General features: G+C 51.8%; 1 protein-coding gene across 1 annotated transcript in view; it reads right to left on the bottom strand.

The window, feature by feature from the left end:
• Positions 1–478: 478 nt before the first annotated feature.
• The window catches only part of SARC_02643 (hypothetical protein), a gene marked incomplete at its 5' end in the record, with an annotated part of 17417 nt that continues 2160 nt past the window's right edge, over positions 479–15735 (bottom strand). The window contains 15 exons of the mRNA XM_014303577.1: positions 479–5437; positions 5721–7158; positions 7542–7787; positions 8370–8528; positions 8742–9001; positions 9530–9593; positions 9903–10760; positions 11438–11563; positions 11788–12141; positions 12350–12559; positions 12737–12864; positions 13047–13429; positions 14025–14395; positions 14705–14862; positions 15440–15605. Of these exons, the coding sequence (XP_014159052.1) occupies positions 606–5437; positions 5721–7158; positions 7542–7787; positions 8370–8528; positions 8742–9001; positions 9530–9593; positions 9903–10760; positions 11438–11563; positions 11788–12141; positions 12350–12559; positions 12737–12864; positions 13047–13429; positions 14025–14395; positions 14705–14862; positions 15440–15605 (9753 nt within the window). The 3' untranslated portion in view covers positions 479–605. The remainder of the gene's footprint in view (positions 5438–5720; positions 7159–7541; positions 7788–8369; positions 8529–8741; positions 9002–9529; positions 9594–9902; positions 10761–11437; positions 11564–11787; positions 12142–12349; positions 12560–12736; positions 12865–13046; positions 13430–14024; positions 14396–14704; positions 14863–15439; positions 15606–15735) is intronic.

Here is a 15735-nt window from a genome sequence, read left to right as displayed (position 1 = left end):
ATTGTCAATGTTTAGATTAACATTCCATTCGATTATTAAGTTCATAAAAAGAATGCTGCAAAGTATGTTGGACAATTTTTATCAGAGAGTATGCAGCTACTTAATGCACTTTCGATTCTGTGAGAGTATTGCTCCTCTCTCGGCTTGCGATTCACACGCGCAAGAGGGGGTGTGTCCCACAGCGCAATATTATCATATAACATCAAGCACGGCCGTGTGTCTAGATGTCTTGCTGCAATGTCGCAGGTCTGCTGGTATGAAGCTAGTTATTCAAGGATGTGGTGAAAGTAATCGTATACACGTCAATCGAATATTTGACATGTGAGTGATGAACTTGGCCCATGAGGATATCCAGGGTCGCGTCCAATGAGAAAGGGAATGAGAAGAAGTGTGAGGCGATAACAAATACGCTTCAACAAGCAGTAAAATTCTACTACTACCATAAAACAGATGTGAATTGAAATTAAATCGATAAATACTGAGAACGACATCATTGTATTCAATAACTCACTGGTGTGCGTCATATAACAACTCCTCCTTTCTTACACATTCCGCATGGTTCATCAACGATAGGTGCGAGTAGGTGTGAGATGCACAAAGTTCGTTTAATTTTCGGTGTCCCTTGACTTTTCCTTGCCTTCGCCAGTAGACATTTGAGTACTATCTGCCGTAGAAGACGATTTAACTTCCGAATTCGTCGTACTATTCCGTTTCGAGCCGCCGCCACGTGATGTTTTCCCACCGCGTGTGGGTGTTGAATTACGTGCCTGTCGTTTCGCGTTACCATGGTGCCCCTTCTCCCTCTGCGAAGCACTAGCACTACTGCCAGCAGGTGTAGCAGCACCGGTATCTGAAATGCTCACGTTTGAAGAGTCCGGAGTTCCGGTACTCCTGTTATTGCGATTGGTGTTCGAGCCCTTACTACCCTTTCTCGATGTGAATCCACCACCCATAGAGGTGCCAGCTGCTTTAGTCCCGGCACCAGATTTACTAAGAGCCTCATCTTCGCCCGTGTTGGTGCACGCAGCTGCGCTCTTTTCCTGTGATCGCTTGCTATCACTCATGCCACCGCGTGAACGGGTCTTACTCCCCCGACCAGACGCTTTGGTATGAGGAATTCCAGCTCGCTGAGTACCACTACCAGACTTGCCAGTGTTTCCATGCGTTAGTGTCTCACCAGAGGCAGACAGTAACGGTTTCTTGTTTTGGGAGCCAAGCTGCTGTTCACCTGCATTCTCCTTTGAGTCACCCTGTTCAGTCTCCTTCTGTTTCGGTGTTGCACCGGATGTGTCCGCTCCATTGTTCAGATTCACTCCACGCTTCGTCTGCGGCTTCTCTTTGGAGTTGACACCGCTACTGCTGCCATCGTCCTCGTTGTCAAATTGCTTGGCATGGCCCTCTTGCTTGTGCGACTGCTTTTTACCCTTAACTGCAGGAGTTGCATTCTTAGGTTTGTCGCCATCCCTCTCCCTTCTCGGTGCAACGGCCACATCCGCACGCGACCCGGCATTGGCTTTCTTTCCGCTCGATCGCGAATCCGATTGCGCCGTCTGAAACGGCTGGTGAGCTAGCTGAGCTTGTGTGTTCTGATGTTGCGGCGCCTGGTATATCTCCTGCTGTGGTCGTTGTGATACGACTCTCTGCTGCGACTTGGTGATTGCCTCTTTAGAACCGCGTTGGTTGCTGTATCCCGCATCGCCCTTCGCATCAGCACGACCTTGAGTGAGATTCAGTGCCTGGGCCTGCTCGCTCATGGCTAACGATCGCATCTTATTCTGCTGGTACTGCTGCTGTTGCTGCTGGTGCTGCTTGGCGGCCTCTGCTCGCTGACGAGCGTTGAAGTCCTGCTGACCCTGTTGCTGCAATTGTTGCAACTGAGAGCGTTGTTGGGTCTGTGCTTGCTGTTGCGTCTGTTTCTGCAGTTGCTGCTGCGACTGATGCAATTGACGCGCTTGTTGAGGAGAGGTACTGACTCCACCCATACCCTGTGCTTGAGCATGTGCCTCGGCTTGGGCCACTGCTTGGGCGTGTGCCTGGGCTTGCTGGTGTCTGAACTGAGTGTACTGTGTGTATTTGATCTGATCAATCTCCTGTTGTTGCCGTTGCAACAGCTGCTCCTGTTGGAAGCCAGCTTGATAGGTGGATAGACTAGGTGACTGTTGTTGGATCTCCAACTGCGCCCGTTGGTATTGATGCTGATTTTGCAATGCAGTCAATTGCCGTTGCATCTGATATTGCTGCGAGGCTTCTACCTGCAATTGGTGTGTGAGTTCTGCGTTCGTAGGCGAGCTATTGGCCTTAGCAGCCGAGTTTTGGCCCGTTGTGGCATTGCTGAGGCCATTTTTCACCGTTTGCTGTCCGTCCGCTCTACTACCTGCAGTACCAACCAGTGGTGTACCACCATTCGACGATTTAGATACGTCTCCATGCCCAGACTTCGCGTGTGTCATCTGTGCACCATGATTGGCACCCATGCCAGCGCCATGAAACTCATCGTGATATCGATCATACCCTCCCAGACTACCCTTCTGCTGCTGCTGACGTTGGGTGGCTATATGCCTATCAGCATTCTGTAGCTGTTGCTGCTGCTTGGTGGTGTTGGACTGTGGACTATATGGATTCACAGTTCCCACACCTCCACGTGCATAACTCTGCTGCTGCTGTTGCTCTCTCCGTTGCAGCTGTTGCATATCCTGTTGCTGCTGCTGCTGCTGACGCGAGGCCCCCCTTGTCCCATCCTCCAGTTCTAAAGCGCCACTGGCCGCAGTGGCACTGCCAGGGTACATGGACGCACCTACATTCAAACCAGCGGGACTCTGGGCCAACAAAGCGGACACAGCTTCGGCGCTTGTTGGATCTACACTGCCTATACCACCACCCTTGGCGTTCTTCTTCATCTGCGCATTCGCATTCATACCAACTCCACCGACAACTCCATCCTTACCGCCACCGTTTGCGCCTAGCACAGGTCCCTGACGATCGGCGTCGGGGTCTGCACCTGTATCAGAATTCTGGTGCACAGCCGGCGCACCAAACCCGGTAGTCAACGATGGGGAGAAGGGTGCAGCGTTTACATACGCCGCCATAGAGATGGCGGAACCAGGGACATCGCGTGCATGCTTACCTGCACTCATCATGTCCACAGCGCCGGATACCCCGTGCATGTTTCTGGAGCTATTCATTACCAACCGTGCATCTGACCCCGAGATGGGGATGGCTCTGCTGGCAGCACTATTGACTTCTGTTGCAGGCAGCGCGGTATTGGCATTCGCACCCGGGGCTATCGCAGGAGAGATGCGACCCGGGGCCACACTCTCGTTTGCGGAGACACTGTCCACGTCTGTGGAACCCCTTTGCTGCTGCTGCAGTTGGTGTTGGTGCTGTGCCAAGGCTTGTGCTCGCACCTGCGCCTGTTGCTGGGCCCAGGAGTGCGCCATACTCTGCTGTGCCTGTAACTGACGGGCAAACTCCATCTGCTGCTGCCAGCCCAACCCATAAGTTGGTTGTTGCTGCTGTTGCTGTTGCTGTACTTGAGACGGTAGCTGCCTATAAACATCGGCTCCCTCACCCAGACCAACACTCGCTCCATACTGAGCATGTGCTTGGGCTTGCCGTGCTTGCAGCAAAAGCTGTTGCTGTTGTTGGTGCTGCTGCTGCATGAGCAACAGAGCCTGTTGTCCAAGGTCATCACTGACCCCCTCAACAGCTATGACATTACCCGCACTTCGCGGACTGCTGTCTGCCACCGTCGCACCGTTCTCTGCTTTCGCCGCAACATTCGCACTTGCGGACTTACTATTCTTTCCTTTACCCTTCCGCCTACTAGAGTCATTGGCTGCCAGTGCGGAATTTCCGGCTGAGGAGATATCGCTTACGGTCTGTGAGTCCAACTGTGCATGGCGTCCAGCCAATTGGGTGGGATCAAGTACACTTGCGTGGCCCCTGGCAAATTTCTTCGTCCCGAAAGTAGTAGTGACATCCTTGCCATCGGCTGTACCTACCTGTTGCTGTACGTTTCCGCCGAGTGCATTCAGGTCCGTATTGGCATGTGGTTGAGCTCCTATAGACTCGCCCGGGACAGTTGATCTCCAGCCCTCGACCACAGCAGTGCCATCAGTCGTTGTTGTGAAGCCTGTGGGCATCCCTTGCACTTGTGAATTTATTGTATTGTTGACACTCACATACCCGCTAGGCCCCAGGCCCAGACCCAAGCTTGGGTGCGCGTGTGCATCGAGCGTGTGTACCTGCCCACTGTGTTGCAAGGGATGTCCATGGACATTCACATTGCTGTGCATTTGTTGGTGGTGCTGATGCGAGTAGTTGTTCAGCCCGTACTGACTAACAAACGGTTGGTACATAAACGGCATGAAGACGTTCCCATACGGAGAAGAACCACCAGTAGGGCTGTAAGGTTCCAAGACAGGTCGCTGTTGTTGCTGCTGCTGGCCGCTGTACACCTGATGTTGCTGTTGCTGCGATGCATACTGATGCTGTTGATACTGGTGCTGTAATTGTTGTTGTTGTTGTTGCCTCGCAATCGATTCCGAGGCCAGCTGTTGCGCGTGTAGCTGCGCCTGTTTCAATGATGTCTCGTCTTTGTCTCCCGCAGCAGGCGATTGTGTCGTAGCCAATGCAGGGATCGCTGCCGGAACGTCACCTGTATCGTCGCCCTTCGCTTCCGTACTCACACTTTTGACTTCACCGACTATGTTCGTTTCCATAACAACAGCAACGGCAGATCCCCCAGTCTTTCCCGAGGCACCAGCGCCTCTCGGGGCACCTGTGTGCTTGTCACTGTCTATACCGGCCTTGCCGCTTGGCGCTGTGTCGCCTGCGTGCTTGCTCTTCACGTCGTCGGCGGACGCTCTAGTGTTCTTGTTCCGACCTTTACCCTCTTTCACGTTTACGCTTGCACCCCCATTCCCGCTGGTGGTATTGGTGGTAGAGTTCTGCGCGCCTGGCTTGGGCTTTCCGACCTTGTCCCCCTTTACTTCCCCCTTCCCGCGTACAATTGGTGTTTGCGCGGTGTTGTCGCCGCTTTTCCTGTCTTTATTCTTAGTAGCACCCCTCACAATCGCTGCACCCTTGCTTGCGGGGTCTTCCGACACACTGTTGTTGCGGTTTCGGTCGGGTTTCTTCTTGTTGGCCGCCGGCTTCTCATTCGTACCTGCGTTGCTGTCTTTCCTTCCATTACCCTTGTTGTCTTTTGCGATACCTTTGCCTGACTCCAGAGCACCTGTGCCGCCATCATCTACACTCAAACGATTCGCTCTCGTGCTCACGGCTGACTTTGGGTTTGTCTTGTTATTCCTATCCCGATTTGCGATTGCAGGTACAGCTCCGTCTGTTTTATTCTGGGCTCGCATGGACGGTGAGCGCAGAATTGTAGCATTCATCAGTTCAGTAGCCGCGCTCTCTTCGGATAGCTTCTCCTCCTCTATGTACCGGAAAAGCAAAGATGAGAGGGGGAAGGGGAAGACATAAACAATTTCAGAATACATACTACATTGTACTTCAGGTATACCCATGAAATTAGGTCGGCGCGTGTATATAAGCCAGTATTTAGGACAATGGAACTAGCATGTAGTATTAATCGACTAAGAATTGAGCATAGAAAAAATCGACTAAGAATTGAGTATAGAAAAAAATCACAAAAACCAAAGTCAAAAACTAAATCAGTATTCTGCAACCATAAAATGCATTCACTCTTGATATCGTACCGGTTGTTTCGTGTCGTAAACTCGGGCTCTGTTGTGCTATGCTGTGGCTTGGGCTTATGCCGATGCTCCCAATACCCATGCCGATCCCGCTATTGAAACCTCCCATAAAACGAGACTCTGACAGATCCGCCCGCTCCCACGCGGCCTTAGCGGCCATCATAGTGGAGGTCGCCACGCCATGGCTAGAGAGCATTATATTCGTCGAGTCACCACTTCGCTGTTGTTGCGCGCGGGGTGTACGCGTACTTGAGCGCGGCGTTGTAGGTACGCTGTTGTGGTGCTTGCCCGCGCCGTCAGCGTCGAGACGGACCTGCTGAGTATCAGCGGCTGTTGGCGTGTTTCTGTGCGAGTGTTGGCTGTCGCTAAGGTTGGCGTAGATTCTCGAGCTGCCACTGAGCATTGCCGCGTGATTGTCTCTGTGTTGCTGCTGCTGATGTGTTGCTGGGGGTGAACGGTGGGTGTCTCTTGTGGGTTCTTGGGTGGTAGGCTTGCCAGCCCGTGCTTCCAGCGCAGCCAGTGTCTTGCTCTCCTTCCTCGACATGCGCGCTCCAGACGTCTGCACGGGGGGGCCATGCGCAGTCACCTGTGGCTGCGAATGCGTGCCAGCCCGTGCCTGCGATTGCACGAGCTTGTCAGCATCGGTCACTGCACTGACGCCTTTGTCACCGGCAGCAGACCCCACATCAGTCGCAGCACCGCTCACATTTATTCCACGATTGGGCGTAGCAGACACACTCGTGGGCGTGGGCGAGGGCGTCAGCAGCCGCAGGGGTTGTGCCCAAGCGTTCGCATTGATAGGCGGTTGCCTCGGTGTGGCACTGTTGCTGGAGTTCGGCCGTGGCTGTGACAGCGATTGAGCCTGCTGTGCATAGGCCTGGGCGTGCGCCTGGGCTTGGGCCTGAGCCTGTTGGGCGTGTGTCTGTTGCTGCTGTCGCGCATTCCCCGTAGCCACCGATGTATGTACCGACCTGCGTGTGGGTGGCGAGTTCACAGGCGAGCTGGAGCTTGCCGCGGCCACCTGTGTATGCGCGCCGCTGTTGTGTTGTTTTGTGATGTACTGCCTCTCACTGCCACCCTTACTGGGCCTCTTGTCGAGGCTCTCATGCGATTCCGTGGGCGTTGGGGTGGACACCCGTCCCGCATTCGGCCCCGCTTTGTCCACGGGCTGTCTGTTTGTGACCGCGTGCTTCATGCCCGGCATTCGGAGGCGCACTGTGAACTGCAGCGGCGCAGACGCCGCAGATGATGTCGTTGGGGCCAATACAGTTGGCAACAAGGAGGCAGGGCTATCCCTGCCACTCCGTCTGGCATGTGCCTGGATAGTATGAGAGGCATTGGCGATTCGGCTGGGTTCGTTGTTAGCGTGACCGGTGGAGAGAGAGTTGCTGCGAGATACAACGTTCTGTGAGTCCCGTTTCTTGATTGTGTTCTCTTTCTCCTGTGTATGAATAAGTGGGGTGGATGAGGGAAACGTATATACAGCAGACAACGGATGTGACAAGATGACAATTGATGCTAGGAGCTACAGTTCAGTTGCATATAATTATTTGACTAATCCCAACCAGAGGCTCCAGTGCGAATAAACACGTGGTGTCCTATGCGGCAGGACCTACGCACGAGGCGCACACAGAAAAATAAATTACGAATGTACCACCAACACATGCACGTTCCCACAACCCACACCAGGTGCCTGTGCAGCCCCCACTAAGTAGCGATACATAATCAATAGCTAATACACGTCACACTGTTATCATGAGCGGAGGCAGCGTGCTTGCGTACGGGTGAATAAGAAAGGAGGAAAGGTTATGCAATACAACACACCTCTTTCTTCTCCTTCTTTAGCTTGGATTTCGACACCACCTCTGTGAAGGCACCGCCATCCTCGCCATCGCCATAGTCAATGCCGGTCTGGCCCTCGTGACCAATCAGAACAACTCCTGCCACCAATGGCGAGTGTGCGGGCGCCTGCGCACTACCCCCCTCCCCTTCACTCTCTGAACCACTTGCATGCGCTGCGATACTCTCAGCGGTATCAGTGACCGGCGGAGCGGCGGACACGGCTTTGGTCTGAGAAGTGGGTATGAATGGATACTGGGACGTGTCAGTTAAAAAACCAGAGGTTTCTCATTGTGAGCAAATGCATGTGGGTGGAGAAGGCAAGATACTTTGGAGGCTGCTCCTCCAAACAGAAGTACCGGCAGTGCGTTCGTCAATGAGGCCGCTCGAGCAATTCGCAAGCAAGGCCCAACTCCCATAAGAAACGGTTTATGAGGAAGATTCACATATTGTAACATAATATTCCGCACACAAATACAGGGACACAACAAGCAGTATGATAAAGTATGCGTGTACAACGCACTAACTAGGTCAGATGAGCACTAAGCCGTTTGTGGTGCAGATCTCGAACTGGCTCACATCTCAAAACAACCAATACAACCAACGTCAGTACAACATATATCATACACCAAAAAGCCAATAACACTATATTCAGATTCCCCGCCACAGCATTGACTTTGAAAACAGCATTAAAATGATCATAATCAACCAGGAGACACCAACTAATTCAAAAACAAGCAACATCTAGACCCATCAAAAGATATCACACAGCGAGTATACGCAGACAATACAAAGCAGAACCTACTACACTACTTTTGCAACGGGCACAACCACGGGCGTAGGCGTGCCCGTTTCAGCGCGCGCGACAACTGCGTCCGTGTTAACCGCACTCGACAGTAGATCGGCAACGAACGACTTTGCCGGTGGCATGCGGAATAGTACTTGGCGCGGCTTCTCTTGATCCGTAACCGACTGCGAATACACAAGAAGACATGGGTTCGAAGTGAGCGAGGCGTATCCATTTCACGTGGACCGGTGGCTGGAGTGGGTGATAGGCACAGCAGCCACGATATAGCAACACATCTCTCGGCTTGACATTCTAGCAACCTATCGAGAGCGTATATACAATGCGTGCGAACTAAGCGGGCGGGATCCACCCGTCTTTCTACTGATCGTCACGCCTACCTCTTCAGGAGCCGCGTCCACGAAGATGATGGGCTTGCGCACATAGCTTTCCAGATTCTCCAGAGCCCTCTGCAACTTGGCCTGAGCAGTCAGCAGTCGTTTGTGCTGCGCTAATTGGTCTTGTTGCTGCGCAAGAAGCTTCTTCTCAATCTCAATATTCTTCTGTTGCCGGGCCTGTAGGCGTGCCTCTCTCTGCTGCTGCTTCTGCAAGCGCTGTGCCTCTCGATTAGACATACCCGTCTGCGTGTACTGTCCGGGCTCTGTATAGGTTGAAGAGTAAGTTGTAGCGCGAAGGTAAGTACCTTTTGCTTCTAAGATGGAATTACAAACGTAAATATAGGCACGTACAGAGAGAACTGTACATCAACGACGTACTCAGTCGCATTGGCGTTCGTGCCTTCCATGAGCAAATGAGGATTTGTAGCATGTGGACCTAACACGTCGAGCTGTCATATATATCCAATGACGGTAAGTCAAGGTAGATCTGCATGCTCAGTACATACTCCCACAGAGGGCTCTGTCATATACCCTCATACCTCACCTCAATATATCACACACGTCACCAAGAGATTTCCTCCTACTAATATGAGTTTTCTGGAGATAAAGAATATACACACAGGCGCCGACATTCACCAACCCAGCGTACTATTCCGGAGGTACTACGAAGGAGCGGGCATGTGAACGGGGAAGGTTGGTATGCACCGACAGACGAATTTTATGCAGAGAGGCACTCGACACCCCAACAGGCGTGAGTGATAAGAAACGCTTACACGTTTTAAAACACATACTGGTAGTGGCCACCGCCGCATTGCCAGCTGAACCCTCTCCATTGGCCGCGTCCTTTCCACCGGGCTGTTCGTGATATAAGGATTGAAATAAAAGTGAGACTACGGAATGTGAAACATAGCCTTTACACTGATCAAAATAAATCCATTCAACAGGCTGCAGCATACATACAAGAGACACATTTTCTGACCCATAGGTCAGTGGTCCCAGCCGACAGTCTGCAGGGTGCACGTACAGGCCTTTACCAATACGGAACATTCAAATCATCCCAAACCAGGACTAAGCGACACGAAGAATGGCTGCACAGTATCATCATGTACGTCCCATTGACTAAGCGACACAAAGAATGGCAGCACAATATCATCCTGTACGTACCACTGACTCGTGCCTCAGCAAGACTGGAGGTCTACTCGCCTCCCCATCCGCATTCCGAGCCTGAGCCTGTGATGCCGTGTTATCGCTATTGCTATGGCGGGAGGCCGCGTGCCCATTCCTCGCTGCCTCTCTCTCCTGCGTCTCTGGCGAGGGGGTCGGCCTGTGCATGATGTGGTACTGTTGCGGGGGTGCACTTGCACGCTGATGAGTCTGCGCCTGGGCTTGCGACATACGGCCGGCATACGTCTGCGAGTTCTGGGGTGCATACTGTCCCTGTTGCTGCTGTTGCTGGTGTTGCTGGTGCTGGTGCTGGTGCTGTTGGTGTTTCGGGCCTGGCGCATATGCACCGCGCCCATACAACGGCATAGACTGGCGTTGACCCATCGCGTGTGGGTGTGGGTGTGCAGGAGATGCCTGTGCCTCTCCCTGCCTCTCCGCATACGCATTCTCGGACGCACGCTGTTCACCCTGTGCAGCCGGGCCGTTTCCGATAAGTCCAGCACCCTCCTGTGGTCGCTGATGTATGCGCGAAACCTTCATGTCCTTGTTCGCAGGCCCGGGTGTGTACCCGTGATTGTACTCCTCCGACGCCTGTTGCTTAGTAACCATACTATTTCGCCAGCTCCCTAGGCTATCAATATCGCGCGAGGGACCAACGGTCACATTGGTTGCAGTCGATTGCGAGTATGTGCGTGTGCGTGTCGGGGCTGCCTGAGATCCATCTGCGTGTTTGTGCGTGTTCGTGTGTGTGTAAGCATTGCCATGTGTTCGTGTGTCGTGCTTCTGTGCATCTTGCGCTGCGGCTGAAACGGCGGCGTTCTTGGCATCTTCTTCTGCTTGCGCTGCTTTTTCTAGTTCCTGAAGCGACACAAAGCAAACATAAACACAGCGAATGAGTGGGCCGGTCGTTTAAACAGCATACTTTTAGTGTCACGGACAAACCGCAAAGATTAGTCGGTGTGTCAGTACAGCGAAGTGGTAGCCTGTCTGTGATAGAATTGCCTGCCGTGATATTAATCCACAGATATGCCACAGGCTCTTGATTTCCAGGTGTCCGTGAAGTAGTAGATAGACAGCACAAAGTGCAACCGATCGAAATCAATGTTAAGAATAAACTTTTAGCGCACCAACGACGTTCCGTTACCCACAATGGCCTGCTAAATATAATACCACCTGGTGCGTTTGATAGGAGAGTACACATTCTTACAATAACCTTGACAACGCTCGTGACCACGAAAAACAAAATGCTCACTACCGACTACATGCGTGCCAGTTTCAAGAACGCACTAGCACGCGATGACACGCACGCAGCTGGTCCATCGCCCAAAATATACCCATATAGCAAGAAGCACGGCTTCTTCTTGTGCATACACTTGTCGAGTGTTTAATGTATACACACGATATCTACACAGACACACACATGTTATACACACACACACACACACATGTTATATATACACATCTGGGTTTTCCGAACAGGCTTATATATACACATATGGGTTTTATGTACAGGCTTCTGGTGACAACTGACTTACCAGTAGCTTTGCGGCGGCGCGTGCCTTCCTAGCGGCCTCTGCCGCTGCCTCGTTCTCTTGTTTGCGCTGGCGTGCGCGCATGTTGGACTCGTGCATGATCTTTGCTTGCTCCTGCTCAAGGTTCGCCTGTTTTCAAATAGCATCGGATTATGAGTCTCGGTACATCCGTTTCAGCAAACGAAACCATGTACACACACAAAATATATCAGTTGCCTCAACACACTCATGGCTAGCGACAGGCAGGGTCGAAACACGGTACACAAACACAAACAAGGTCCGACATAGGGGCATTAATGTAAATGAAAACGTGTACCAACACCAGACAACAATAGCTGAGCCACACCACACACCGCATACTCCGCCTCCTGCTGTGCAGTGATCACTCTGGCTTGCTTCTCCGCCACCTCTTCCTCCACAGCCTCGGCCCAGTCCAGGTGCGGTCGTGCGGGTGACGGCACCCGATCGTCAGTGGATGCCGAGGAAGGGCTTACTGAACGCGGCTCATCTGCTGCACTCACTGCCAGTGTGTCTTTGGCCTTAGAGGCGGCGTCACTCGCTTCCTGGACGGCCTTCGCAGCCTCCACAGCCTTCGCAGCCTCCACAGCCTTCGCAGCCTCCACAGCCTTCGCAGCCTCCACAGCCTCCGCAGCCTTCTCAGCCTCCGCAGCCTTCTCAGCCTTCGCAGCCTGGGCGGCCTGGCGTTTCTGTGTACGTGGTTGTGAATAGGGGGAGGTGAAGGGTGGGTGGTTATGGCTTAGGGATATCTCTGCGGTGTGGTACTGCTTTCGAAGAGAGCGGCAATCGGGCTGCACTACGATCAACCAATGCATAGGCTAACAGCCCACATGACTTGGTGCCTAAGCGCAAGTGGGTCGAGCAACGAAACTGAACTTAATAAACCCATCCCCATACCTCTTCGGCAGCAGCAGCGGCACGCTCAGACGGCAGTACAACGGGCGCCCAGCCGGCGGGAGGGGCGTGTTTTCGGATGTCGGCATTACGGTTCTCAGTCAAACGGACGTCGGCATTCCTCTGGCTGTGCATGTGATTGTATCCCACCATGGTGTTTCTGCGGGCAGCCTCTGCCCTGGCCTCCTCTTCTAGCTGTTTCAAACTAATCGGCTGTAGGCATGGCGTGCGATAAGTATGGGGTAGAGAGACATACCTCGATAAACTTCTGATTCCGAATACACTCACGTCGCCGTCTACAATCTGCTATTAAACGTTTAACGCTTATGAACGATGTCGCACATGCTTTGGCGTCGGGATGGTACGATACACGGTACTCCCTACACATACCTGGATAGTCGTTTTCTTACTCCATGCGGGTACAGGCGCGGGCTTTGGCGCAGGCGCTTGCTGCACCACAGGCGCATGTACTGGGGCGCCCAAATTGCCCAACACTGCGTTCCCACCAGTCACGATGCCTGTATGGACACGGGGGAGGCAAGGTGTCAGCATCTGTGTCACTTGCAGCTGAGTGTGCAAAGCGCCGATGCGTACAGATATGACTAGGAATCGCACGAGATACAGCAAGCCAACACAGCACAAGCCACACACCGGTATGCCACATGGAATTGTCAACAAGCATGCATGCATACATACATACCCCCACCACCTACAGCGGCTCTACTGACGAACGGCAACCTCTCCAGCGGCTCGGATTGGCTCACAGGCGCTTCACCCGCAGCCGCGCTGTCCTCCGCACTATCATTCACCTGTGCAGGTCGCCCCAGCACCTCCATCTTAGTCAGTGAAGATGGCGCAGGTGTACATCTCTTCAGAAGTGCGGGCATGACAGGCTTGCTCTCAGCGTCGTCTTTCCTGTCTGTGCTGGGACTCTCCTTGTTATCGTTTGCCGGTGTCGGCTCGTCGGGTGACTCACTGCCCTCTACGTCCCTGTCCAGTACATCAGGCGCGGTAAAAGCGGGTTGATGTTCTTCTTCTGTAGTGTCATCGGCTTTGTCGCCAGCACTCTCGGTGGTCTCCGTTCTGTAGTGTAGTGCGAGAGTAGTGGGCGATGGTGGTGAGCACAAGGACGAACAGTTGTAGTAGAGCCCATGAAGTGATACTACTGTTGAACCTGACCTTGCTTGTGAGCGAGATATTTGTCGACACGACCACCTCTGAAATGATGTTCAAATTTCTACACTTGTCTGCCTTTTGAAAATAATATATATATATATATAAGAGCTGATATGTATACGTATATACACATGATACACACACATACACACACACACACACACAAACACAACACAGAAACGGCACAGAAACAAACACAGAAACGGAAACAGACACAGACACAGACACAGAAACAGACACAGACACGGACACAGGTATATATATAATGAAAAAGAACTGTGCACAGGGGGCGAGATTCACATCCCATGATTAAGATGCGTACGAACAGCATTTCTAAATAAAAATACATTGTCCGGATTTAGGAAAACTTCCCAGACAGTAGTATACTAAGTATTGATCTGGCAAGATGGAACATGTGATGAATATTCAAATACCAAGATATTCGCATATATATAGGTCCCGACTAGTGCACTCTCCAACACCGACCAACAGTACTGCTTACCGCTCGCTCACATCTGTGGCCCCTCTGATATGCAGCAGATTCTTCAGCAGATCTTGATCCGCAAAGTCCATCTCTCCGTCCACGGCCCAGGTACTTTGTTCCTTCTTGTCCTCCTGCAAGTCTTGCTCAATCTCTCTAAGCAACTCTTCATTCGCCGTGTGTGCAAGCGACGAGATATTGGCCACAGAGTTGGACGATGGAGGGCGTGAGTGCGGTTGTGAGTGGGTATTGTATGGGCTTGTTCCCCGTCGTACACCTTGCGTCTGGGGCGAGTACCGGTCCCATTCCCTGTCTCTTTGGGTGTAGTTCATGTTGCCATTGGAATCTCCTGCGTGACGCCGTAAAAGCGATTGACTGGCAGTCCTTCCTCCCTGGGAGTCGATATTAGGGTTTGTCACATAACTTTCAGCACACGGTATACTATGTCGCATGGCAGGGAGAAGGCATATAACTGAAAGTCCCACAATTTGCAATAGCAGCACAAAACACTAATGACGAGTGCACGTACCACACCCAGAATACCTCGAGTCTAGTCAATCAGATACATCTCGTTCACATCATAAGCATTCAGACACAATACGTCACCCGCAGGGAACAAACACAGTCATGAAAACAGCCCCACTGTTTACTTTAACCTGATCAGCTCTTAATAAGTTCACTCTATTGTGGCTCAAACGTACCGCTTGTTGCGGTTGCGAGTAATACTGGCCACTAGCACTTGCACTCCTACCCACACCGTCTCGTGATTGCAAGAATGCGTCACTTTCCGGCTCACCCAACGCCGGGAAGTCTGGTCGTCTGCCACTCATCATCCCAGAGCCCATACCTCCATAAGGCCCTGAATATGGGGTAAGCCAGGGCAACAACAATGTGAATAAACATACACATAGGCACGTCAACGTACAACAACGTCTACTGGCTCAGGCTCGTTTGAAAGTGTAATGAACCCTTCGATAAACATACTTTTCTGTTTGCATATGTATCACTTGATATATTGCGGATCGCACTACAATAGTAGGATGCACACGCTAACAGAAGCTATTACATAGGGGTAGTGAAACAATATAGACGGAGCCGAGAACGGGGAGAGGCACTGAACAGACTGCCACGAAATCGTTTATCGCGTCTGTAGATACGAACACAAGGCACACACAACAGCATATGTGTTTGTTATCGACGGGGTTGAACCGAAAAAAATATATATATCATATATCCGTGCCATTCTGAGTGCGCCATCACAGGGGCCACAAGCTAAGCTGCCGAGAACCTATCGGTATCCCACTTGTCATCTGCTACTATATAAGTAATATATAGTACTCGCCCCAGAACCACGAGCCCTACCACAACTCTCATACGAGATAAATCATGCACTAAAGCAAGCCATTGTGGCATGTCCAATTATTCATACCACTCACCTGTCGGCTTGGAGCCGTACTGCTTTGCGCCACCGAAAGCAGAGCCCCGTGTATCGCCTCCTGTAGACGCACTTTCCAGGGGATCTTGTGAGCGCGCGCCAACGGACAGCATCCTCCAATCATTTCGCGCGGACGGCAGAGGATGGCTTTGACGCGGACGTCCGACCTATGACGGCGGGGTTATTCGTGTAAGAAATTCAAGTGTATTAATATATATAGATATATATTGTAGATAAATATAAAAATAAAAACATATATAAGATATATATATATATATATATATATATATATATATA

Source organism: Sphaeroforma arctica, assembly GCF_001186125.1.
Source record: "Sphaeroforma arctica JP610 unplaced genomic scaffold supercont1.121, whole genome shotgun sequence".
In the NCBI taxonomy this organism is placed as follows: Eukaryota; class Ichthyosporea; order Ichthyophonida; genus Sphaeroforma; species Sphaeroforma arctica.
Note: the sequence above shows the minus strand (reverse complement) of the source record. Positions and strands in the feature narration are given on the sequence as shown.